At 52.6% G+C, this 26,814-nt stretch overlaps 1 protein-coding gene across 5 annotated transcripts; it reads right to left on the reverse strand.

Annotated features, from left to right (window-relative positions):
* On the reverse strand, positions 1-26,519 carry KANK2 (KN motif and ankyrin repeat domains 2). Of its 5 annotated transcripts, none has more exons than XM_024994638.2 (13): positions 26,428-26,519; positions 24,598-24,811; positions 23,502-23,617; positions 21,813-23,024; positions 11,089-11,265; positions 10,889-10,991; positions 9,394-9,645; positions 8,670-8,757; positions 7,917-8,136; positions 6,724-6,866; positions 4,140-4,340; positions 3,967-4,056; positions 1-2,081 (listed from the first exon to the last, which is right to left on the reverse strand). In XM_024994638.2, exons 3-13 carry the CDS (start codon positions 23,536-23,538, stop codon positions 2,028-2,030), a joined length of 2,577 nt encoding a protein of 858 aa, XP_024850406.1. In that variant the 5' UTR covers positions 23,539-23,617; positions 24,598-24,811; positions 26,428-26,519; the 3' UTR covers positions 1-2,027.
* Positions 26,520-26,814: the final 295 nt, after the last annotated feature.

Raw genomic sequence — 26,814 nt, forward strand, 5'->3', positions numbered from 1 at the left:
TTTGGCCTTCTCATAAGGTAGCTTTATTAAATTCCTTTACCTTCTAAAAAATGATTACAAAAAGGAATACTTCATTTAAGTGTAATACTGTCTTTATGGACGTACCATGGTCGGAAAGTGAAGTTCAAGGTCTTGAATACATGTGAGAAGAGAGCGGGGTCAGACACAGAACCCCCTGTAACCTACCACGCCAAGCCCAAGGGGTAAGGGCAGGGAGAAGGGAACACACAGGGATAAATATGGACTCACAGTGCGGAGCAGGGGGGCACGGTGGTCAATGAGCTGCTTCTAGAAGCTTAAAATAAACACAGCCACAGCTCCAGGGCCGGACACACAGACACACAACTCTCGTACCGCTTCTCAAAGCTGTGGCCTCCTGTCAGTGGTCATCCCCAGTCAGCTTGGGTTTCCTTTCCTTTTCATTTACACACACACATACACACACAAACGGGGGTGTCTCTCTCCTTTGACCATCCAAACTCTCTTGTCTTAGGTACTATCCCTTCCATCATCATCAAAGTGAGCAGACTCCATCAGGCCAGGAAACCCACTTTACTAGAAGAGAAGCCAGCACTTGGCTTTGGTGAATGAATGCGTGTAGTGCTGAGGGCTTGACCCGTCTTGCTGGGGTTTTAGCGCCCACCCTGGTGGCTACGCTGAGAACTGGACAAGAGAGGGCAGGAAGTCTAAAGACTAAGGGATCTTACTCCCTGGTCACAAGGCACTTTTCGAGGCTTAGAACCTGTCCCCCTCCTCCCCTCCCTGTTTCCTTTTCTCTTTCTTTTTTGGTCACAAAAGGAAGGAATGGGAAAGAAAACTATGTTGAGATTCTGAGACAAAATAGACCATGCAGGAAACTGTGTGTGTTGGGAGAGCCCCGTTTCCAGCAGGCTGTGTTCCAGGCGGCTCCGGAAAGCCTGTAGGTTGTTTAAAGAAAAAAAAAAAGACAACCAGCTGGCCCTTGTTTGGTTTTCGGCAAAGCTCTGTCTCTTTAAGTTTGTACTGGGAGCCCTCGGGGGCAGCCAACTTTGAATCGAGCACACATGGGAATTTTGGAACGGGGCCTGGGCTTGCCAGCAGTCTCATGCCCTGTTTTCCTTCCTTAGAGGAGAGACATTCTGGAGTCTGTGGAGAAGGATGGCCTTGTCACTGGGGTTCTAAGCCTAGGGATGTAGGCACCCCTCTGGGGACTGGATTCATTTCCTACATGTCCAGGTCTAAAGGATTTTCTAGGAAAATGAATATTTGCCAGGGCCCCCCTGCGTGGAGGAGATTCTGGGGAATCGCAAGAAAGGCACAACTCGCACCCCTCGGCTGCTGGCTCCAGAGCCCCACACCTGAATGGGGCGGAGGCGGGCGGGTGGGCCGCTCGCAGTGGGAAGAAACAGAAGGCAGAAGAACCGACTAAACCTCCCACCCCGGGTGACAAAGACAGAATCTGCTTTGTGAAGAGACCACGAGAGAATGCCACCAAGAAAGTCGTCTGGGCAGGGGGCAGGGGACAAAACTCGATTATATACCAGACAATTAAATGTAGGGGGGCTGGGTGTCAGGACACTCTAGGCGGTGCGATCCGTGCGTAACAGCATTTAGGCTTAAAGTGAAAATATACGATTCCAGTGACTTTCAAATTTGGCAACAAGTAAGTAAGTGATTTTTTCCCCCTCCAACTGTGATTCAGAAATACAATATTTTTCCCTCTTACCCTCCTCCATCTGTAATTGCCAGTTGATTGTTCTCAGCGTTCCTCACAAACCCACGCCTCAGAGCCAGCCACTGGCGCCGATTTACATATGAGTTTAGCTCCAGTCTGTGCTGCGGCTGCTTTGAACCGGGGTACTGGGAAAAAACCCGCTTTCAGCTGAAGTCGCCATGCTGTTGGGGTCTCCCCCTGGGAAGCAGAGGAAAACCCCGATTGCCTTTGATACTGGGACCTTGGTGGATCGAGCCGGAGCTGGCCAGGGGGACAGTTCTTTCCGGGCTGCCTGCCTGGTCCCCAGGAGTGGCACCTTGGGCTCTTCTCACGGCTACTCCTCTGCAGAGGATGACGCAGGACTCTCGTCATCTGACATCGGGGCAAACTGAAATGAGAGGCAGGATTCCTTTAGTTTGGCCTCCCCTTGGGGGTCTAAGGTAGCGACTTTGCTGGCTGGCTCTGCGCCTGTGGTGAGTGAACAACAGGCTGTGGCCTCTTGGCCTCAAGGAGGTGACACTGCTGGGGAGATAGCTTCACAGAAGCTCATAGATGAATGCAGTGGAGGGTTCTTCCTGAGTGACAAGGTGGCAGTGACAGTGGAGAGCAGGTGGTCTGGCAGGGTGACGTCTGAAGGATGTTGGGAGGGGCACCCAAGGGGCAGGGTGTTCCAGGCAGGGGAAACCGCAAGTGCAAAGGCCCTGAGGCAGGAGCGGCAATCAGGCCAGTGTGGCTAGAGCAGAGCGAGCAAGGAAGGGGGAGGTAAGAGTGGGGGGAGGTGGGCTTTGAGGATGACCCCACTCCGAGCAGGGTGGGAGTCACAGAGGGCTGTGAGCAGAGGAGGGCTGTACCCCAACTCAGGTGCTCACAGTGACCTCTGGCCACTTTGGGGAGGACAGTGGAGGGGCAGTGGGGGTGCGAGCCAGAGAAGCATGCGGAAGCAGTGGCCCCAGAGGACAGTGATGGAGCCCTTGGGAGCAGGACCGCATGTCAGACAGCAGGACACCACCCAGCCGCATCACCCCCATCTCCCAGTGTGGACATGGAGGCCCAGAGCTGATCCCAAGGGGATCCCTGAGCACCTAAGACCTGAAGCAGTGACGCTGGGAAGACTCAGAGTCTCAGAAAGAACCTGTAAGCCTAGCAGGAGCCAGATGGCTTATGTCTCAGCAACCTTCTCTCTCCTGGACTACTTGGGGAAATTGCTGTGGTAAACACCTACCTTGCCACCCTGGAACCTGGCCCCAGACATGCCTCAGGGAGACCAGGGCAAGTGGGAGATGGGGGTGAGGAGGAGCGGGCGGACAGGTTCCAGTCCAAAGTCTGGATTCACACCCTAAGGTCTCTGCCCTTTCCTGTCTGTGAGGCTTTGGACCAAGAATGGAACCTTCTAAGTCTCAGCTTCCCCACCTGAAAAATGGTCACAGTAACAGTACATTATGCAACTGAATAGGGTTCATGTGGAGGGTTCTGGAAATCCCGCTCGGGAGGCATTTGGTATACAGTCCGTTAGACTAGCAGGCACTTCCCAGGTGGCTCAGTGGTAAAGAATCCGCCTGCCAATGAAGGAGACGTGGGTTTGATCCCTGGTTTGGGAAGATCCCCTGGAGGAGGCAATGGTAACCTACTCTGGTATTCTTGCCTGGGAAATCCCACAGACAGAGGAGCCTGGTGGGCTACAGTCCATGGGGTCGCGAAGAGTCGGACACAACTGAGCGCACACACATGCCATCAGACTAGAAGGGCTTGTCTCCTCCATCAGACAGGGCTCTGCTTTGGAGACCTATGAGGACTGCCCCTGCCTCCCCCATCAGACTGGCAGGGCTTTCTCCTCCTTCAAGCACTCAGGACACAGCGAACATCAATCTTATCCTCCTGTTAGGCTTCCAGAAGAGCATTTTGCTAATGGGCATGATTAAAAAAAAAAAACAAACCCAGATTTCTAGGGTCAAATCAGAGAAATTCCCCATTAAGGCACAGTTAGGCTTCTTTACAGTGAAACTTCTCAAGGCCTTGGATACAATGACACACTTTGAGTAAATGCCAAAGTCCTCCACATGGTCATGAAGAACACGATTTGGAACCAGACAGATCTGGTTTGAATCCTGTGATCACCAACCATAGCTGCACAGTCTTAGTTCTTGTGTCTTGTTTCCTCATGGGGCCACCATGAAGGTTCAACAAACAGCTGCCTCTGCAGCCCTTGGCATGGTCTCTGTACGCCATCCCCCCTCAAAGCCCCCACCCCCTTCCCAGCTAGGGCTGAGACTCACCGAGCACTTGATGTTCATGCGGGAATACAGCATGGACGCAATTTCACTGTGTCCCGCATCCAAGGCCACCATCAGAGCTGTGCTCCCGTCCTGCAAAGCATCGGTTGCTATGCTGATGCCCTCTGCACTGTGCTCCCACCCTCCCCGCTGGGCGCACCGGGGTGGGGACTCACACGGTCGGTGATGGAAATGTCACAGCTGGGCACGGCCAGCAGCAGCGCAGTGATCTCCTTGTGGCCGTGCTCGCAGGCACACATGAGGGCCGTGGAGCCGTCGTCATCTTGGACGTTGACGTCTGCCTCGCAGGCAAGCAGGGCTTTGACTACATCCACCCGCCCGTGGCTGACCGCCAGCATTAGGGCTGTCTGCCCCGCCTGGATAGGGCAAAGGAACAGGCTTATGGATCATGCAGGCCCCAGAAGGTGACACCCCTGCTCTAGAACCTTCCATGGTTCCTGAGTACTCTGATGCTAACTGCACCTCCACTCATGGGCCTCCTTCTGTATTTCGAATAATCCTACCTACCACTGGGCTTTTGTACTTGCTGATCCCTTTTCTTCCCACTGGTTCCTTCTCATCCCTCAGGTCTCAGCTTAAATGTCTCCTCCTCGGGCACATGCTCTGTGTCTCCCCATCCCTTGTTGTTGCTGGAGTTTAGTTGCTAAGTCATATCTGACTCTTTGCAACCCCATGGACTGCAGCACGCCAGGCCTCCCTGTCCTTTACTATCTCCCAGAGTTTGCCCAAGTTCATGTCCACCATATGATGCTATCCATCTATAATGCCCACTTAAATCAGATTCCTAAGTCACAGGTACAAACATAAGTAAAATGTGTTGAGCTAAGAATTGTACGCTTTTCTGTCTACCAGTTGGTGGTAGTTTAGTGGCTAAGTCATTTCTGACTCTTGCAACCCCATGGCCTGTAGTCCGCCAGGCTTCTCTGTCCGTGGGATTTCCAAGGCAAAAATACTGGAGTGGGTTGCCATTTCCTTCTCCAGGGGATCTTCCTGACCCAGGGATTGAATCCAGGTCTTCTGCATTGCAGGCAGATTCTTTACCGACTGAGCTACGAGGTTAAATCTCAATAAAAACCAATGTCCAGGGACTTCCTTGGTGGTCTGGTGCCTAAGACTCCCAGCTCCCAATGCAGGGAACTGGATCCCACATGCCACAACTAAAACCAGGCAAAGCCAAATAAAGAAATTATGCTCTGTGACAAGAGCTAGACACAAAAGGACACACTACTACATGATTCCATTTATACTGTATCCCTAACAGGCAAATCCACAGAGACAGAAAGCAGACTGCGCAGGCTAGGGGCTGGGGGAGGGAAGATGGGAGTGAAGTGACAGCTGCGGGTGCCGGGTCTCCCATCAGCGTGTAAAGGTGTTCTGGAGGCAGGCAGAGGCAGAGGTTGCGCGGTACTGCAGCTATGCTAAATGCTACCGGTCATGCGAAGAGCTGACTCACTGGAAAAGACCCTGATGCTGGGAGGGATTGGGGGCAGGAGGAGAAGGCGACGACAGAGGATGAGATGGCTGGATGCCATCACCGACTCGATGGACGTGAGTCTGAGTGAACTCCGGGAGATGGTGATGGACAGGGAGGCCTGGCGTGCTGCGATTCATGGGGTCGCAAAGAGTCGGACACGACTGAGCGACTGAACTGAACTGTCATCTTAAAAGGGTTCATCGTATGTGCTGCTGCTGCTGCTGCTAAGTGCATTTCACCTCAATTTTTTAAAAAGGAAACCACCTGGACATATACCCAGAAAAGATGAAAACCCTAATTCAGAAAGATACTTGTACCCCAGGGCTCACTGCAGCACTTTTACAACAAGCAAGACGTGAAAGCATCGATGGATGAAGAGACCAAGCAGATGTGGTACAATGTGCTACGATGGAATACTACTCAGCCATAAAAAACAATGAATAATGCCATTTGCCACAGCATGGATAGTCCTAGAGATGATCACACTAAGCAAAATAAATCAGACAAAGCCAGATATCATATGATACCACGTATGTGTGGAATCTAAAAAAATGATACAAATAAACTTATTTACAAAGCAGCAACAAACTCACAGACATAGTAAAAAAAACACTTATGGTTACCAAAGGGGAAAAGGTGGGGAAGGAGAGATAAATTAGAGGCTTGAGATTAACAGATACACACTGCTGTATATAAAATAAACATCACGGTCCTACTGCATAGCACAGGGAACTATATTCAACACCTTGTAATAACTTACAATGAAAAATAATCTACATATATGTATATATACAACTGCATCACTTTGCTGTACACCAGAAATAACACAACATTATAAATCAATTATACGCCATTAAAAAAAAAAAAAAAACCTAAACTGCTAATACAATTCTTTTAATTAAAAATAAATCAGTAAAAAAGCAAGCGGGGTCTGGGACTTCCTGGTCATCCAGTAGTTAAGACTCCAAGCTCCCAAAGTAGGGCAGCCCAGGTTTGATTCCTGGTCAGGGAACTAGATCCCGTACGTGGCAACTAAGATCTGGCACAGCCAAATAAATAATTTATTTTTAAAAAAAGAATGGGGCTCTGGAGCTAGACCCAGGTTCAAGTCCCCCTCCTCTAGCTGAACCTCGAGGAAATGAGTACTTCTCTGCGCCTCAGTTTCTCTGCCTGCGGAGTGGGGGTTCTCGCCTTGGGCTTGGGGCAGGGCTAGGACGTCATAAGTGGGAAGGGCTGTCCAGGTCACTGATGCCAAGGGTCTATACCTGGCTGGCTTTGGCATTGACGTCTCCAAGCCGGAAAAGCTGTAGGATGGTCTGGATATCATCTTGGGTCTTCAGGGTGGCCAGGGCGGTGAGCATGATGGGGCTGTAGCCGGCGCGGTTCTGCTTGTCCACCTGGCAGACACCTGCCGGCGGGGGGCCAGGAAGAGATCGGGTCTCAGACCCCCACGATGCTGGCTGGGTTTGCCTCAAGGCTGGGGGAGGGCCCCTGAGGACCAGGCCTCGTCTTTGCCATCAGACTGGAAGCCCTGTTCACTACCATAGTGAGCACTGGGCACCATGTCTCCTCCATTAGTCTAGGTGTGGACTCATTCCTTCTTTTTTCTTAGACTGACAACCCCATTCTGCCTCTGGGTCCCCATCTCTACTATGGGAGGGGCTCCTAACAATGAAGTCTGTGATTCCTCCACCAGACTGGGCTCCCACATTTAGGGCTGAAAGCAGGATTTGTGTCTCCCTCATTAATCTGAAAGGCCCCCTGGTCATCTTTCAGTCTGGCCTATGTCTCCTCCATTAGACTGTGGGCTCTGCCTCCTTCATCAGATTGACTAGTGGAGAGTCGCGTCTAATTTCTTCACATCTAATTGCAGACCACAACTTGTCTCTGAGCCCCAGATGGGAAGCCACATCCTTTCCTCAGATTAGGGTTCCAAGGGTGTCACCTTTTTCATACAGGGGTCACTGGGGTGGTGGAAGGGCCGTGTGTTTTCCATAAGACCATGGCTGCCTTTTCCAGTACACTGGGGCCACAGGTAGGGCCTCTATCCCCTCACCAGTGTGGGAGGGCAGCGTCTCCCCCATCAGACTGGGAGGGCGGCGTCTCCCCCATCAGACTGGGAGGGCGGTGTCTCCCTGATCAGACTGGGAGGGCGGTATCTCCCTCACCAGACTGGGAGGGTGAGATCTCCCCAACAGACTGGGAAGGCAGTGTCTCTTCCATTAGACTATGAGGGTGGCATCTCCTCCACCAGACTGGGAAGCAATGTCTCCTCCATCAGACTGGGAGGGTGATAGCTCTCCCATCACATCAGGACGGTGGCATTTCCTCCATCAGTCTGTGAGGGCACCCTCCCTCATCAGACCAGGAGGGTAGCATCTCCCCCATCAGAACATCAGACCCGGGTGGCAGCCCGCCTGCTCCCCCAGGGGCCCCCTCCCCCGATCCCCAGGCTCACCACTGTCCAGCAGCTGCTGCACCACAGGGAAGTTGGCGTGGGACACGGAGTAGTGCAGCGCTGTGTTGCCATTGCTGTCAGCGATGTTGACCACGTAGTCCAGCAACCGCGCAGACATGGCCCGGAAGGTGACCAGGTGGCGCCGCACGAGCTCCGGGTGGGCGTCACTGCGGCAGGCCAGGCGCAGCCACTCCTGCAGCACCGTGGTGTAGGCCACTTTCTGGACGCGGGCCGGAGAGAAGAGGGGAGTGAGGGCCACGGCAGCCCACCCTGGCCCAGATGAAGCCCACCCTGAACCAGAGGGGACATGTGGGTGCCCCACCCTAGGTGAGCTCCCCCTGGAGAAAAGTGTAGTGTCCCCTGCCCCAAAGGGAAGTGTAGACCCCATGGTCATAGGTATGCCCCCAGAGGAAGGTGTGAGCGTCTCCACCCTGGATGGGATCTTCAAGGTCAAGTGTACACACCCATCAGAAGAAATACAGCAGCAGGAAATACTCCCCTTCCTCAAGCCCGGGAAGGAACAGGAACCAAGGCTAGCTTTGCTGGCAGGTGACCATCCTTGGCCCTCCCTCCTCCCTGGCGCCTCTCCAAAGACCACGACTCAAGTCTTGGAGCCCCTCGCCCACTAGCTCCCAGCTAGGATCCTGGGGTACTCATGATCCAAAGCACAGAAAGACACTGTGGTTGAGGAGAAGCCAGGATGGGGGTGGAGGGGAAGGAGGCCCCCGCTTCAGGCCCAGGGCCCCACCGTACCAGCTCCCGCTCGGTGAGGGCTTTGGGGTTCTCCAGGTACTTCTCCAGGGCCAGGCAGGCTGAGATGAGGTCAGGACTCAGCTCCATCCTGCCAAGAGCAGACGAAGGGGAGTTTATCTTAGGAGCACTCGCCTCAGCTTCCTGGGTGTCCTCCACCCACCATGTCCAACTGGGGTGCTCACAGAGGGTCTCAACACTCTGCCCCGTGGCCCTCACCCAGTCCTGCCAGGGCTCCCCTGAGTGGTGGAATCTCAGACCCCCATCTTTCTCAGACACTTTTACACGGCACCCCAAGGGGCAGACATGGGGAACACACAGACCCCAAGAGAAAATGGACACATGGGTCAAACTTTATTCCAAATGGCCAGTGGCAGCTGGAAATCTTTTTCTGAGGATGGATTTTTCATCAAGGGTAGAAATAGGAGACATACGCAGGATGGACAGGTGGGGCAAAATGTCCCAAAGAAGGTGGGTGACTTAAGAACAGACTTGGCCTGCCCCTTAAACCCTAACCCCAACAGCCCAAATTGCCCCCCCTCAGGCCCTTTGTCAAAGCCACCAGATCTTCAGATGCCCAGAAAGAGTGGGTTCACTAATTCAGACTAAGGTGTACATGACTGATGGGAGTTTCCTCTCAGAGGGCTTGAATGGTGGGATCTGAGGCAGAGGTCACCCTCTCTGCCCCCCAGGCCCTGCCTGAAGCCTTCCCACCCAGAAAACTGACCGGATCTCGTCTTTGGCACTTGATCCTGATGCCCCCTCAGCTGTGGGCGTGTGCAGAGACTCCTGGGGCAGTTGAGACTCCTCCCGGCTCGTCTTGGCCTTCGCCGTCTCCTTGGGCCTGAGCTGGGGGGCTTCGGCCACACTTGGAACCCTCTCCTCTGGCTCTGGGGCCTCGTTCTCTGTGCTCTCATTGTCCGAGAAGTTCTCTGCGGTACTGGAGTCCTCCGAGGAGGACTCATACCTGGGGGAGATGCTGTAGGTGGTAGAGGAGGGGCACTTGACCTCTCGGGGCCTCAGTTTCCCCATCCATTAAATGGGGATGCTGGCACTATGAAGTTGACAGGGCTCCAGGGATGCAATAAGTGCTCAATAAACACTGCCTGTGATGGGGATCATGTCTGGGGGGTCAGGGAGGGGCACTGCTTTTCCCTTCTACCCTTCGGTACCTCTTACACTTTGCTCCTTATGCTAGCAAGTGTGTTAGTCACTCAGTTGTGTCTGACTCCTGCGACTCCATTGGGCTGTAGCCCACCAGGCTCCTTTGTCCATGGAATTCTCCAGGCAAGAATGCTGAAGTGGGTTGCCATTCCTTTCTCCAGCAGATCCTCCTGATCCACTGATCGAACCCAGGTCTCTCATATTGCAGACAGATTCTTAACCATCTGAGCCACCAGGGAAACCCACTTTGCTCCTTACACAGGTGTTATACTGATTCAGACCCTTGCCCTACTGCAAATAGGACCCTCATGCTTTTTGCTAACTCTTGACAGAGTCTAAGCTTCTGTGCCTGGCAGTCAAGGCCCCCAACTCTTTCTGCTCCCCAGGCCTCCCACTTTTTTTTCTTCTAAGATTTCTTTTTTTTTTTGGTTGCAGACCATTTTTAAAGTCTTTATTGAATTTGTTACAATATTGTTTGTTTTATGTTTTGGTTTTTTGGCTGTGAGGCAAGAGGGATTTTAGATCCCCAACTGGGGTTCGAATCTGCATCCCCTGCACAGGAAGGTGAAGTCTTAACCACCGGACCACCCAGGAAGTCCTCTCCTATTTTCATGTCATGGCTTCCTCTTGCCTCGGAGCATTTTTCCAGGATGTGTCCTCCCCAGGAGACCTCCCACCCCCCACTCTGCGCCTTGCAAGGGTCTGCTTGTCCTGCAGCACACGTGTTCCCCTCTGTCGGTGACTCTCCCCAGGGCCATCTCTGCCTCTGCCAGGCCCCCCTCACTGCCTGAGCATCCCCATCATTGCTCCAACCATGCTGGGTTGGGACCGCCCATCAGTGCCCCAGGTCACAGTGGACCAGGAGCTCCATGGGGCACACAGTAGAGCCCAGCGCCTCCCATGGGGCAGTGAGATGTAGTGGTTACAGCACCAGCTCAGCACTGGACTGACTGGAGTCAGCCCACCAGGCCTCCCTGTGCCTCAGTTTCCTCATCTGTCTCCCGTGCTTGGGTTGAATGAATGAATCAAAGTGAGGGGCTCAGCCCAGGATCTCTCACCTGCCGTTGACCCCCACGAACTGGAGGCTCCTCCGGTGGGCCTCTGGGTCTGTGGGCTCCTCTTTCTGCTTCATGATGGACCGCAGGCCTGCCTGGGCCCCTCCTGGAGGGGGAGGGATGGTGTCATGAGAGTCTCCCAAAGCCAGACCCCATGCCTGGGCTTCTGGCGCCTGGTCCTCCGTGCAGCCACTCCCACTTACCTGCACCCCCAGCCTCCTCAAACTCCGATTCATGACAGGCTGCTTGCCTGATGGGCTCCTTGATGGTGGTGTCATCATGGGCAGGTACCTGGCCTGTGTTCTTCTCTGGCTGCGCCTGGGTGGCCCCCTCAGACTCCGGGGGTGATAAGGACGATTCTGCAGGAGCCTGTGGGTGACCTGAAGAGGCAGGAGAAGAGGCATTTACTGCCGGTAACAACAGCCAAGCAAGAACAGTAATAACAGCTGCCTCTTGTCACTTACGCTGGGCCAGGTGCTCCAAGGGCTAATTCTTGCATTACTTCATCAAAACTTCCCATGTGGAAGCTGGACTGTTACAGATGAAGAAACTGAGACCCTGAGGGTGGCCTAAGGTCACCCTGCAAAGAAGAGGCAGGATCCATTCCAGTTCTGGTTTGCTGCCGGCCTCACAGACGGTCAGGGTCAGGGAAGATCACACGACCCCCATAATCCTGGCTCGTGACCAGGACCCCTATAATCCTGGCTCTGACATCATACTGAGTGTTGTCTGGAAACTACAGCTGAAAATAGTGGTCATGATCAGGACTCAAATCTCCCGCAAAAGAGCTGTGTGACCTCAGGCAGGTCACTAACCTCTCTGTGTCTCAGACAAAACATGTCCTACATCATGACGCCATACACACTAAAGACAGTAGAGTGAGAGAGAGGGCTTAAAACAATATGCACGACAAGAGCATGAAGAATATTTGTTAAGTCAAGAGAGCTGTCAGCTCCATTTTGATAAGACTTACTATTATCACTTTACAATATTATTTCACTATTATAAATTATTTTATAAAATAATATTTCAATATTATAAATACCTATAGCATTGTGCTTAGACAACATTTTGTATCTGGCTTTCTGCTTCTTTACTTTAAACATTAAGCAGGTTTTCCTTTTAATAATCAGTAAAAAGAAGCAATAAGGGTAGCCACAGGGGGTGGCCAGAAAAAGAAAAAAACAATAAGGGCTATTAGAAAGTTAAAACCCCACCCAGGTGGGTTTCACTCTGGGTCAATGAAAATGTTCTCAGGGTGGATGGTGGGGACAGTTGCATACCAATGTGAAATGGACACTCAAACATGGTTAAAATGAAACCTTTTATGTTATGTGTGTGTGTGTGTGTGTGTGTGAGTGCTCAGCCGTGTCTGACTCTTTGCGACCCCATGGATTGTAGTCCTCCAGGCAAGAATACTGGAGTGGGTAGCTATTCCCTTCTGCAGAGGATCTTCCCAACTCAGGAATCAAACTTGGGTCTCCCACATCGCAGGCAAATTATTTACCATTGGAGCCCCCAGGGAAACCCTATGTTATATCCTAATAGTTCCTAATTTTATCTTAATTAGGAAAAAAAAAAACGCCCAGGTTGGTCTGAGAACAAAGGTGACATTGTAGGACTCAGGATCCCGAGGGTGCCCACTGCAAAAACAGGAGTGAAGTTGGCAGAGAGTTCTAGCCCCAGATCACCAGCCTGGAGCCAGGAACAAAAGTCCTGAGACCCTGAGTGGCTGCCCGGGTCTCAGAACCCACTGAGGTCACCCCCGCATCCCAGGCCACGTGTGGCTTCCATGTCCCCTTCCTGCCACTGACCATGGGGTCTGCAGACCAATTCGTTTTAATTCCCTTAAACTTTTTTTGACAACCGCAGCAACTACTCCCTCAAGTCCATGAGCAACACTCAACTTGAGCTAGGAACAGGGAGTAAACACTCAACACAAGCAGAGCACATCAAACAGAGGAGACATTGGCCATAAAAGCTTCCGACAGCGCCCCAGGCCAGGGCGGGGTCGGGCCAGGCGGATTCCAGAGTCGGGAGCTCCAACTCCCGTGGGGAACAGAGAGCAAACGCCAGGTTTTTACGGGAATCTGATTTTTTTTTTAATCTTGTCAATAAATTCATATCTGACAAACAAAAGCACTATGTGGTCAAGTGGAAAGTACAAGAAACAGTGGAAAGTATCACTGTCGCCCAAAGCCAGGCTTCCTGATGGAAAACACCTGGAAGGTCATCTGTTACTTAAATTCAGGTAAAGGGACATTATGCTCCGGGCTTCCCTGGTGGCTCAGACCGTAATGGTAAAGAATCCGCTTGCAATGCAGGAGGCCTGGGTTTGATCGCTGGGTTGGGAAGATCTCCTGGAGAAGGAAATGGCAACTCATTCCAGTATTCTTGCCCAGAGAATTCCATGGACAAGAGGAGCCTGGAGGGCTACAGTCCATGAAGTTGCAAAGAGCCAGACACGACTGAGAGACTAACACTAACAACATTATGCTCAGGGAAAGAAGCCAGTCACAGAACAAATGTTGCCTGATTTACATGATCCCACTTACACGAGGTCCGTAGAAGAGTTAAATCCATAGAGATAGAAAGTAGGATAGCAGGTGCCAGGGGCTGGGGGAGAAGGATGGGGAGTAAGTGTTTAAAGGGGACAGAGATTCAATTTGGGAAGACAGAAAAGTTCTGGGAGGCTTCCCTGGTGGCTCAGTGGTGAAGAATCTGCCTGTCAAAGCAGGAGACGGGGGTTAGATCCCTGGTCCGGGAAGATCCCATGTGCCTCAGGGCAACTAAGCCCATGTGCTTTTGCTACTAACTACTGAGTCTTTGCTCTAGAGCCCACAGGCTCTAACTATGGAGCCCTCGTGCCACAATTACTGAAGCCCGCTCGCCCCACAGCCTGTGCTCCACAACAAGAAAAGCCATCGCAGTGAGAAGCCAGTGCACCGCAACTAGAGAGAACCCTCACAGCAATGAAGACTCAGAGCAGGCAAATAAATCCATAAAATAAAATAAGTTCTGGACATGGATGGTAAGGTTGGTTGCACAGCAATGTGCTTATTGCCACTGAGAAATGGTTAAGAGAGTAAGTTTTATGTTATATGTTGTTTACCCCAAATTTTTCAAAAGTGGAAAAAAAAAAAAAAAGAGTGAATCAGAGCAATGCTATGGCCCTTTTAGCCCCACGGAAGAGCAGGCTCTGCCCCTCAAAAGCTGGGATGGCTCCTTCCAGTCGTGAGAAGTTCAAGGTCAGACACTGCAATACTAAAATAACAATAACAGAACTGATAATAGTTATTATTGTTATTCTACTGGGAGATGGAGTGAACTGTTACCAAAATGTATATGGAAATTTATATGGAAGAACAAAGGTCCATGGCCAGCTGGCCCCTCCCTGGCCAGCTAAAAGCGGGCAGGGATGGGGAAGTCGGCTTAGGAGACAGTAACACGTGTTCCCAAAGCCACAGTAATGAAATCAGCAGGGCAGGGTTGCAGGAAGAAATAGGCCAAAGGAGGTGAGGAAAGAGGGCTCGGCACAGACCCCATGAGAGAACTGGGGGTAAACAGAAGTGCTTATGCCCAGTCACTCAGTCGTGACCGCCTCTTGGCAACCCCATGGACTACAGCCCACCAGGCTCCTCTGTCCAGGGATTTCCTAGGCAAGAATACTGAAGTAGGTGGTCATTTCCTTCTCCAGGGGGTCTTCCCAGATCAGAGATTGAACCTGAGCCTCCTGCACTGGCTGGGGGATTCTTTTCCCACTGAGCCTCCTGGGAAGCCCAATAGCAACCCTGCATGGAGCAAGCCTACGGGTACCAGTTTTCCAACAGCATTTTGTCCCTTTGTGTCTCTGTGTCACATTTTGGTAATTCTCAGAATATTCCAAGGTTTTTCATCATTATTATATTTTTTATGGGGACCTGTGATCAGTGATCTTTGATGTTACCATTGCAAAAAGATTATGACCTGCTGGAGGCTCAGCTGATGGTTACCACTTTTTAGCAATAAAGTATTTTAAAAATTAAGGTATGTACATTGTCTTTTTAGACATAATTCTATTGCACACTTAATAGGCTACACTACAGTGTAGACATAACTTTCATATGCCCTTGGAAACCAAAAAATGTGTGACTCGCTTTATTGTGGCGGTCTGGAACTGAACCCACAAGTCTCTGGCATATATTTGAAAATTGCTAAGAGATCAGGTCTTAAAAGTTCTCATCACAGAAAAAAAAATTATAACTGTGATGTGATGGATGTTAAACCTACTCTGGTAATCATTTTTGCAATATATACATACATATATACATGTATACATTGTCACACACACACATATATATATAGTAACCATCAATGTGTACACCCTCAACTAATATGAATACTATTACTTATAATAATATATAATAAGTAGGAAATGGCAACCCGCTCCAGTATTCTTGCCTTGGGAGTCCCATGAACAGAGGAGCCTGGTAGGCTACAGTCCATGGGATTGCAGAGTCGGGCATGACTGACTGAGCACAGCACAGTCAACTAATATAATTTATATGTCAATCATACCTAGATAAAGTGGAAAGAACTAAAAATCAAAAAAATAAATCTGCGATGAGTTTAACAACATCAACATTAAGAGTTAAAAAACTCTTGGTTAAAACTATTTTGTTAAAAAAAAAAAACCTCTTAAATTTAATTGACAGAAGAATAAAGGCTGTGGAAAGATAGTCATAATGCCAAAAACAGGCAAAGAATTATCTTTTAGAATAGGCGTTAACAAAATTTTTCTGTCCTGGGCCAGATAATAAATATTGTGGGTCATAAGATGTGTTGCAAACAATACAAAAGCAACCCTAGACGGTACCTAAATGAATGGGCCTGGCTGTGTTCTAATAAATTTGAATTTCATATAATTGTGCTCATATCACACAATGTTACTCTTTTCACATTGTTCAACCATTTAAAAACACAGAAACCACTCTGGGCCCATGGGCTGTATGAAAACAGGCATCAGGCTTCATGTGGCCCTGCAGGCTACAGTTCACCAACCCCTATTCTGGAAAATGCCAGGAACATCTCAAAATTGCCCCAAAGGAAAAAAACAGAGGCTTGTGAAACATATATGGTGATGCTCAACCTCACCAGCAATCAAAGGAATGCTATTTAAAACAAGGAGATACCACCTTGGACAACTGCATCAAATGAGCAAAAAATTAGAAAGATAAATAAACTATGTTACTGCGGATGTAGAGAAATGGACACTTCAGACCCAGCCATGGCTGGTGGGAGTGTGGCCAGAGAGAACTTCCGGAGAGAATTAGACAAAATCTGGAGTGAAGTTGTGCCTTTCCTGTAACCCAGCAACCCCACAGGACAGGACATGTAAGGACGAAGCCAGTACTATTCAAAGCAGCCAGGACTTGGAAGTAACCCAGGTGTCCGCCAAGGAGGGGTCATATAAGAAAGTGTAGCACATACCTACAGCAGAAATCTATGCAGTCATTAAAAGTGACAAACCACCAGATCAGGGTGGAGAGTTCCAAAATAGAGTGTAGAGAGGAAAAAATATGAAACAGAAAGAGATATTTTTTTTTTCCTAAAGCACAATACCATTTTAGGAAATTAAACATGCCTAGGGCATATTTTTCAAGAACACTCAAATATCTAAATAAGCTTCTGGAAGGTGGGTTGCAAGGAATGGTATTACAATGGGGTGGGGGTGTGTGACAGCAGGGGTTGCTGAATCACGGCCTGTGGGCACGGTTTTTACATTTTTAAATGGTTGGGAAAAAACTGAAAGGAGGAGCCTCTTTGGGACACGTGAAAATTACAGGAAATTGAAATTTCAGTGTCTACACATTAGGTTTTATTGGTATATAGCCACATTAGTTCGTTGATGTATTGGCTACCCTGCTTACATGCTACAAAGGTAGAGCTGAGACATTAAACTCATCAAAATGTATACATTAAAAATGTGCAGATTATGAAAGAGACTCACAGACTTAGAGAATGAATTTACGGTTGCCAGGGAGGCAGGGGCAAGGATGAGGGAAGGGATAGTTAGAGAGTTTGGGATGGACATGTACATACTATATTTAAAATGGATAACCAACAAGGATCTTCTGTATGGCACATGGAACTCAGTGTTGCTTGGCAGCCTGCCTGGGAAGGGAGTTTGGGGGAGAATGGATACATGCATATGTATGGCTGAGTCCCTTTGCTGTCCACCTGAAACTATCACAAAATTGTTAATCAGCTATATACCAATACAAAATAATTTTTTTTAATGTGCAGATTTTTGTGTATTAAATATACCTCAGTAAAGCTGGGGGGAAAAAGAACTGAGCAGAACTGAGTCAAGTCATTGCAACAGAGACCAGATACCCCACAAAGCTGAAAATATTTATCAATCCTCAACATTGAGGGTGGAAGACAAAGGTGAAAAAAGAATTAAAGTCAAACAAGAGAGGTGCCATCCCTAGCTCAATGGGGCTGGTGAGATTCTTGGGCCATGGGCCCAAGAATTAGATTAACTCCTTAAGTCCAAAAGAAATTTTTAAAAAATTTAAATCACTTGGCCAACTAGTGCAGGTAGGGAGAGTCCACAGCGTGGGGTTAGCAGGGTCGGGAGGAATAAAGCAATTTGGTAACAGATATCATGGTCCTTAAAAATGCTCTTCCAGGAACTTCCCTGGAGGCCCAGTGGTTAGGACTTAGTGTTTTCACTGAAAGGGCCCAATTCAATCTCTTGTCCAGGAATTAAGATCCTGGGAAGCCGCATGAGGCAGCCAAAAAGAAAAAAAGCAGGAGATGAAAGGTTCCCACAGAAGGAAATTTGCATGGCACCTTTGGTGGCTCGGACGGTAAAGAATCTGCCTGCAATGCTGGAGACCTGCAATCGATCCCTCGGTTGGGAAGATCCCCTGGAGAAGGGAATGGCAACCCGCTCCAGTATTCTTGCCTAGATAATTCCATGGAGAGAGGAGCCTGGTGGGCTATAGTCCATGAGGTTGCAGAGTCGGACGAAGCTAACACTTTCTTTTTTCTTTTTGACAGTAAACAGTCACCCAGCTGTTAAAAGATAAATAGCATGTTCCAATAGTTTTTTATTTTTTGGCCACACCTTGCAGCTTCCAGGATCTTAGTTTTCTGACCAGGGATTGAACCCTGCACCCTCGACAATGAAAGTTTGGAGTCCTAACCACTGGACTGCCAAGGAATTCCCCTAAATTTTTTAAATAACATGATGTAATGTCCCTGGGATAATGTTAAATCAAAGAAATCAGAGGATTTAAATCCTGGCTTTGAAAACTATGGACAAATTCCTTTACCACTCAGTGCCTCAGTTTCCACATCTGTAAAACAGATAGAAACACCACCCGCTTCCAAGTGGTACTGGGGGTGTCAATGAATTAAGATACAAAAAGGACATCACATAATGCCCTGGCCCACTGTAAGGGCTGCCTAAATGCTTTCACATAGAAAATAAGGCAACACAACAAATTCCATCAGTACATGTTGCCAGACTCCAAAAATACATATTATTTTCTTCATGAGAAAAAAAAAAAAAATCAGAAGGAAAGAAGTATCGATAGCAGCTGTGTCCAGGCAGTAGTGGGTTTATGGAGCTCTTATTTAGTGTTCTAGAGTCTTCCATCTCAGTTGGTAAAGAATCCGCCTGCAATGCAGGAGACCCTGGCTTGATTCCTGGGTGGGGAAGATCCACTGGAGAAGGGATAGGCTACCCCCTTGAGTATTATTGGGCTTCCCTTGTGGCTCAGCTGATAAAGAATCTGCCTGCAATGTAAGAGACCTGGGTTTGATCCCTGGTTGGGAAGATTCCCTGGAGAAGGGAAAAGCTATCCACTCCAGTATTCTGGCCTGGACAATTCCATGGACTGTATAGTTCATGGGGTCGCAAAGAGTCCAGCACGACTGAGCGACTTTCACTTTACAGAGTCTTCTGTACTTTCCAAACCTTCCACAAAGAATATGAATTGCATTCATAGGACTGTGTTTCAAACAATAACAGGAAATTTCAAAGCCTTGGAGAGACCCCACGGATGCACGTGCCTGGCTGCCCCTTCTCCCAGGAATCTCTCTGTGGTGCCTTTGAAAGGTGAGGGGTGAATGAGAGTTTTCAGTGGTCTCTGGGCCTCTGCCTGTCTCATCCACGTTTGCCAGCCTGAGGCGATGGCTGCCTCTCACCCTTCCTGCCCTTCACTGCAGCAAGCAAATTCTAGGTGGCAGAAAGGCTGGACTCCTCCCAGCCTCCTTATTGACCTATGCATGACCGACCTAAGTGGTCTAAACATTTGTCAAGGATTTCCCTGGCAGTCCAGTGGTTAAGACCCTGTGCTTCTGCTGCAGGGGGCACGAGTTCAATCCCCGGGTGGGGAACTAAGATCCCACATGCCATGCAGTGCAGCCAAAAAACAGAAAAACAAAACATTTGTCAAGAAACCACCCAGGTACTTCTTTTCTCTCACATCTTGGCTCAAAGAGCCAACAGTTAACCCCTGAGCACCCACCAGTGCCTGATACCATCTTGAACACTCAACACCAACCGATGTATTTCAGCTCACACAGATCTGGTGCCATTGGGCGGTCAGTACCATCGCCCTACCCCACCCCCATCCCACAAATGTGGCACAGAGAGGTTAAACAGGTTTAACAGAGGTTAAAGAGCACGGAGCTAGGGAGCAGGGAAACCAGAATTTGAACACGGGCCTCCATGCCATCCAACCACCACCCATCCCACATCCCTGTTTTATTTGCTTCAAACATGCGTTCTCTGAAGTGATTTTTCTTCACTTGTTTCTGGTGGGCTATTTGTTTATTGCGGGGGCTTTTCCATCTGTCTTGTTCACTGCTGTGTCCCCAGTGCCTAGAAAAATCTAGCACATGGCAGGCACTCAGTAAATATTCCCTGGATGAGAAGGCAATGACATGAATTAGCACATGCCAGTTCCGCCTAAGCGAGGCAGAGACTGGGGCTGGCTGCAGCAAGAGGGAGTTAAGTGAAACACAAGGAAGAACTTCTGGGGGGTGACCGCTTGCACAAGGTGGGGACATGGCTAGGTCTGTGTGTCCTGCAGGCAGGAGGCCCCATGGCTGTGCTGGGAGGCACGTCTGGAATGGAGGTTGCCTCTTAAGAGATCCGGAGGCTGGGCTGGGCGGGGCCTCTGGCTGGGGGCCAGGGTCTCAGGGCTGGGTGTTTGGGATAGACACAGAAACAGGGGTGGAGTCCAGAGCTGGCCAGGAAGAACATGGGGAGGCAAGAAAACACAGCTGGGACCCCGCCCTCCAGCTCATACCCTCTGGTGCCTCTACAGGGCTCTGACCACCTGATATTATTTGAGACTTAGACGAGGAAATGGGCTGAATCTTTGAGGCATGCTATAGCTTCAGAACAGCCTAGTCTCAGATCCTGGATGTTTGACAAAGGATATGTGAAGCTTCTCCGCAAACATCAGTTTCCCCAGTTATGATAAGAATTGACCTGAAAATCATTAGTAGGGGGGCTCCCACATGGCACAGTGGTAAAGAATCCGCCTGCCCATGCAGGAGACACAAAAGAACATGGGTTCAATCCCTGGATCAGGAAGAGCCCCTGGAGTAAGAAATAGCAACCTGCTCCAGTATTCTGGGCTTCCTTGGTGTCTCAGATGGTAAAGAATCTGCCTGCCATGCAGGAGACCCGGGTTGGATCCCTGGGTCAGGGAGATCCCCTGAAGAAGGGAATGGCACCCCACTCCAGTATTCTTGCCTGGACAATCCCATGGACAGAGGAGCCTGGCGGGCTACAGATCATGGGCTGCAAAGAATCGGACACGACTTAGTGACACGACAACTAATAGTAGAAGTAGCAACACACGATGGTTAAGTGCGTGCTGTACGTGTGCACTAATCCAGAAGGATCCTAGAGGTGTGGACCGCTACAAGGCCACTTCACAGACAGGGAGGCTGAGGCCCAGAGAAGTGAAGCTGATCATTCAGGTCACACAGTAAGGAGTGGAGTTTAAACCCAGGTGACCTTGCTACACAGCCCACTGTCTTAACCTCCTCGGTGGGCAAAACACTTAACAGAGCCGTCAGCACCAGACTGGTATTAGATAAAGAACAGCTGTCTGGATTATGAGTCATTCTGGCAGCGTCTCCCAGGGGCCTCAGGACAGCGGTGGTGGGGCAGCTGCTATCCTGAACATCCCACATCCCCTTTCCGAGCATGAGGACTCAGCAGTTCCTCCAGGGAGCATCCCCTTCCTCCCTCTGGACTTGGGTGGGGCTCCTCCAACCCCAGGATCTGCGCCTGGGCAGCGAGAGACTCAGTGATTAGCTCAGTGAGGAGCAAATGACCCAAGCCAACCAAGAAGGGTCACCCCTGGGATTTTTACTGGTGCTATCTGGATTGAGGGGCTCCCTTTCCCTTTATGAGCTGCCTCAACAGATGCCAGGAGTGCTGTGATCACCTTTGCCTGCCTGAGAGAGCTTCCAGGATGCACAGAGGAAGAGAAAGAGGGAGGTAGAGATTCCTGAGGCTATTTGAGCACCCGGATCCAGCTATGCCTGAAGTTGTCACTAAGTTACATGAACAACACATTTCCTTTTTCATGGCCTGAGACTGGTTTTTGCCAATCAGGGAAGAATTTTTTTTGCCCAGCAACTGACAGCCTTGGGGACCTTCACCCAAATACCTCTTATTTTCTACATATTTATAACGTTCTAGACATGAGCACACACCTAATTCTTCAGACACCTAATTTCTTCACACGGTCCCTAGAGGGACTGGGTCAGCAGCACAAGTGTCCCCTTTGCACAGATGAAGAAACTGAAGTTCTGAGTGCTGGTGGAAGGACAGGGCTGGGGCTGGAGCCCAGCATTCAGAGGAAAAGGAGGGACCTTCCACCGTCTGCCCCCACCTACTATGGCTCACCTGCTGCTCCATCACAGCTGCGCTCTGTAATACTGATCTTCTTCACCTGGTGGACGTTGCTGGTGGATGCGGTGGGGGCTGGGAACACTGTCTCCATCACCTCATGGCTGCGGAACACAGGGGGGCTCTCAGCCCCGTTGGACGTCGCCAGGGCCCGCAGCCCTGCCCCGTAGGGCTCTAGACTCTGGGCCCGCTGAGCAGGGGCCCCTGCCGCTGTGCTGGCCGCCACCTCCACCTCCCTTGGCCCCTGCACCACCCGGACAGTGTCCACACGGACTGGGCTGTCTGGCGGTGGCCAGGCCTGGGGCGGGAGGTCGGCCTGCCGGGCTTGAGCTGCCTGTAGCTCCTGGAGTGCTTTCTTGAGCTGGGTCTCCAGCACGGCCACCTTAGCGGCCAGGGCTGCCTCCCCGTCGGGCATGCCCAAGTCCCGCTCCCGGACCCAGGTGCCCACGCTCCGGGTCTCGAGCGTCACTGGGTCCTCGGGGGCCTCAGGGAGGTCCAGGCAGAGCTCGCCACGGCCCCGGGCTCCTGCAGGGTGGCCCAAGAACTTTTGGCTCTTGAGCTGCACTGTGAGTTGTCGCTTCTCCTCCTGCAGCACCGACAGCTTCACCTGGAGCACGGGGATCAGTTTCACCTGCTCTTCCAGCTGCCGCAGCTTCCGCAAGGCACCCGCCATCTGCTCCCGCACATGGGCCAGGTGTCCGGCGCTGGGCGGCACCGGCGTGGACAGTCCCGATCCCCGTGGTGTCGGGGGTGGCAGCCCCACGCCCACCAGTGAGCTCGTCGAGCCGGCCGCGCTGGGGGTCAGGGAGCCCAGACCGGCAGGGGCGGCTGCCTGGTCCTCCAGGCGGCGACGGGCGTCCAGCAGCGTGCGCTCCACCCGCGGGTTGAAGCCACCGCGTGTCTCCAGGGCGCCGTACTGCGGGTAGAAGCCACGGCCGCAGTAGGAGTAGGCCGAGTGGCGGCTGTCCCCGCTGGCATTGGAGCACAGAGACTCAGTGGACGTCCACCAGGAGCCGGGCCCACGGGGCAGGGAGCCCAGGCGGGGCCGGCGCTGCACGGCCACCCGCCGCAGCGTGTGGCCCTTCTCGATGTCGTCCACGTACTTGAGAAAGTCCAGGTCTAGGCGGTAGCCGTAGGGCGTCTCCACCGAGTAGGGGACATCAGGCTCTTTAGAGGGGAAGGCAGGCGGGGAGGCTGGGCCGGGGGTCCCTGAGGTAGAGAGAAAAGCCAGCGCCTCTGAACACTGTGGTCCCCTTCTGGGGCAAACTGATGCCCCTGGGTGAGTCATGGCTTATTGGCCCAAAGGATGGGACACCACTGGCTGCTCAATGCTCAGCTGTAAGTCTCAGGCCCCTCTCTACCTCCCCAGCCTAAGGCAAGGCCCTGTGTCCCCCTTGAACCCTCCCAGGGCAGGGCTGTGCTTCCAACCTCCCAAATGAGTCAGGACCCTGTCTCCCAACTCAGACCAACCTCCTTTCCTGAAAAACCCTGTCTCTTCCATTAGCCTGTCGAGGGCAGAACCGAGTTGTCCCCATTCAGGCCCTCAGGATAGAGCTGTGTCCTACCCTCAGCCCCACTCAGGTCAGGCCCCCTTCTCTCCTCCAGGCCACACAGGACCTGGCCTGTGTCCCTCACGCCCCACCTCCAACCCCAAGGCTGGGCCCTCTTTCCCACGAGACCCCTGACCTGGGAAGGGGGCTGACACGTGCAGGACCTGGGCCATCCTCTTGCCTGCAGAGCTCCTCAGGTGTCTCTGGGGGGTACTGTGAGTCAGACCACCTGCAGCACCGGCTGAGGTTTACCTGGGAAGAGGGTGAAGAGGGTGTGATGACACCCAGAGTCAGGAGTCTGCAGGAGAAGAGGAGGTGGCCACCCCTCCCCACTGTCCCCTCCCCACCAACCTCCCTCTTTTCCTGGGCGTGGGACCCTCTCACAGGCACACACCCGTCCTGATTGTGGAAAGGGTTGTGGGGGGGGCCCCCACAGCCTGGAACAAAGAAACCAAACCTCACGGTCCGCCCGCACATCTGTCTAGCCCCTGGACAGGCTCCAGCTGTTCCCACAGCCCCGCCTCCACAAGGCCCCCCACCAGGGGCGGTGGGGGGGGGGGGATGGGGTGCTGAAGTCCGACAGCCGCCACCCTTCCTGTGCCCCCTCCCCTCCGCCCAGGCAAGAACTGGTTACCAGGACAGATCAGGGCTTAGGTGGGCAGATGGGGGCACTAATAGGGAGACAGCCAGCCTTCCTGCAAGGATCTGGGGAGACAGAGACACAGGGGCACAAAGAGAAACAGAGCCCAGGGTAGGAGACCCGCAAACAGAGCTGGGTCAGCCTGGCAGTGGCGGGGGGCTGGTAGGGAAAGTTGGGGGGAGGCAGCAAGGAGCAAAGCCTTTCCCCTTTATGGAAACAATTTTCTCTAAAAATAAACAGTTTCGCTGCCGGGCTACACGAGAACTTCCTGCTCCCCACCCCGGCCCCCCCAGGATGTGTCCGGCTCAGGGGCTCGGGGGCGCAGCAAGGATAGAGAGCGGGTGGAGGCCCCGGAAGTCATGGGGGTGGGGGGAGGAAGTGAGAGGGGGTGCCGGAGGCTGGAAAGGGGAAAGACAATCAGGGCCTCTCACTAACCTGCACCCCCAGACCTGGAGGATGGCCAGGGTACTTCTGTCCCCAACTCTGACCGAGTTTGGCCAGTCCTTTCTGCTGTCTGACCTCTAACCACCCTGCTGCAGAAGTTCCAGCCCATCCCACCCTTTCCAGGATGAGGTGCCAGGGCAGTGGGTACCTGGGAGGATGGGCCAGGTGGAGCACCTGCTGGGCATGAAGGCGGGGCCGAAGCTCCAGGGGCAGCCAAGCTTGTCTTGTCTTACGTCCTCCTTGCTTAGCCTCTTGCTTGTCTCTCTCCACGTCTCTCTCTGTCTCTCCACGTCTCTGTCTCTCTGCACTTCTCCCGCCCTGTCTCTCTACGTCTCTGTCCTCACTTCTCCTTCTTTCAGTGCCTGGAACACACAGTCATCCAATTGTAGGAAACCTGGCTTTCCACCTGCCTGAAGGGTCACCCCCTGCACAAGAGGGAAGTGATGGAAAATATTTTCTGGGAACCTGAGAGAGACTAGAGGCAGGAAGCAGAAACGGTACCCCTGTGGAGACCCCTGGAGGTGAAGGGGGTGGGGTGAATAATGGTATAACTATAATTACCATCCAGGCAACTCCTTTGATCATCACAACAACCCTACCAGGCGGGTAGTTATCACCGTGTATTACGGTGTCTTGGGTAAGATGAAGTGTTTTGGGACACAGAAACACAGAATGGGACTTCCCTGGCGATCCAGTGGTTACAACTCTATGCTTCCGTGCACAGGTTCAATCCCTGGTGGGGGAACTAAGATACCACATACCACGTGGGGCGGCCAAAATAAAAAGAAAGAAATACACAGTGACTTGCCCAGGGTCACTTAGCCCGAGGAAGTAGCTGGGTCTGGATTTGAATCCTTAGCTTGGTAGATTCCCCTCGCTGCCAGCCAAGCCACCCGCACCCCCATTTTCCAGGCAGAGACTGAGGTCTGAAGCCATGTGACCATGCTCCATGTGGGTGGGTGACTGGCTAAAGGTGGAGAAAGCAGATGGGGGGGGGGAAAGGGTAGTGGTGGCGGGTGTCTGTGGCTCACCTTCCCTGGAGCACGGCGAGTACATGAGACAGAACAGAGAGATATGGAAAGGTAGACAGGCCAGTCCACGAGGGGACAGGTAGGTGGCTCAGGGAAGTAACGCGGGGTCCCTGGGAGGCGGCCCGAAAGTCCAACAGGGTCTCCCTGAAGCCCCCGTCCCAGACCAGCCTGGACGTCTCTGGGGTCTTCTCGCTCCTCTCCCCGTCCCAAAGACGAGGGGCGAGGAGGACCCCGTCCCGTGCAGGGAGGGGGCGGGGCCTGCGGGGTCCCCAGCTAATGGCAAACAGCTGCAGCTCCCCACGCCGGCCCAGCCGCTAGGCCGAGGCCCAGCCCGGCCGGACGCCCGGCCGCCTTCCCGCCGCCTGGGGCCTGGCTCCTGCCCGGCCACGGAGGAGGGCGCGGGAGGACAAGGGAGGGAGGAGGGGGACGAGGCAGAGGCAGAAAGGAGGATGGAGACAGGGGAGAGGGGCAGCGGGGAGGCAGTGATGGGGCGAAGGGATAGGGAGGTACGGATGGAGGATGGGGTTGGGAGAGACCAGCAGGGACAGGAGCAAAGATAAGGACCGAGCAGAAACGCGGGGACCGCGACACTCTCAAGTCCGGAAAGTTTGCGCATAGATGATGGAGTTGGAGGCAGCGGCTAGTAGAGACCGGCGAGATCGCGCCCCGGGCTTGAGAGTGGGGTGATGTGGGGTGGGGTGGGGACCACGCTCGAACCCAGAACCGGGCTCGAACCCCGACCCAACCCGGGTCCTACTCGCCTCTCGCGCTCCGGCCGCCGCTGTCCCAGCGTCCCGCCGCCCGTGCGCCCTCCGCGCGCCGCCGCCGCCGCCCGACCAGCCCTCGGCGGTAGCCCCGCCCCGCCCCGCCCCCTCGGGGCCGGCCCCGCCCCCTGTCGCCTGAGGCCGGGCCAACGTGGAGGGGGATGGTAAGGGACACGATCGCACCTGGACGGCAGGTGTGTGTGCGCGTGTGGGGGTGTCCGGCCTCGTCCCCTCCTCCAGTCCCTGGGACAGTGCTCCCCTACTGCTGTCTTCCCCGGCCCGCTGCAGCTGGGCGGCTGCGGGGGGCGGGAGGGGGCGGGGCTGGCCGGAGTCCAGCTCCTGGAGGGCGGGCGGCGGTAGTGGTGGTGACTGCGGGAGGTCACCCCTCCCCCAGCCCCCTAGCGCAGGCCTGGTATAGTGACTTGACCACCGCGGGCGGGAAGGGAGGGGTGGATCAGCGCGAGGCCGCAGACCTCAGCCAAGGCCTGGGCTCCGTGGCTAGCCAGACTTGGTTTCCAATTTCAACACCACTAAGCCTCCAACTACTGGCTGCCTCAGTTTCCCCATCTG

The sequence above is a fragment of the Bos taurus genome, chromosome 7 (assembly GCF_002263795.3).
Source record: "Bos taurus isolate L1 Dominette 01449 registration number 42190680 breed Hereford chromosome 7, ARS-UCD2.0, whole genome shotgun sequence".
Taxonomy (NCBI): domain Eukaryota; kingdom Metazoa; phylum Chordata; class Mammalia; order Artiodactyla; family Bovidae; genus Bos; species Bos taurus.

Coding starts and splice junctions, on each gene's coding strand:
- KANK2 (XM_024994638.2), bottom strand. CDS start 23,538: ATGGCCCAGGTCCTGCACGTGTCAGCCCCCTTCCCAG. Junction 23,025..23,501: donor CGTGTCAGCCCCCTTCCCAG/GTCAGGGGTCTC, acceptor TCTCTACCTCAG/GGACCCCCGGCCCAGCCTCC. Junction 2,082..3,966: donor GCATGAACATCAAGTGCTCG/GTGAGTCTCAGC, acceptor CTCTCATTTCAG/TTTGCCCCGATGTCAGATGA.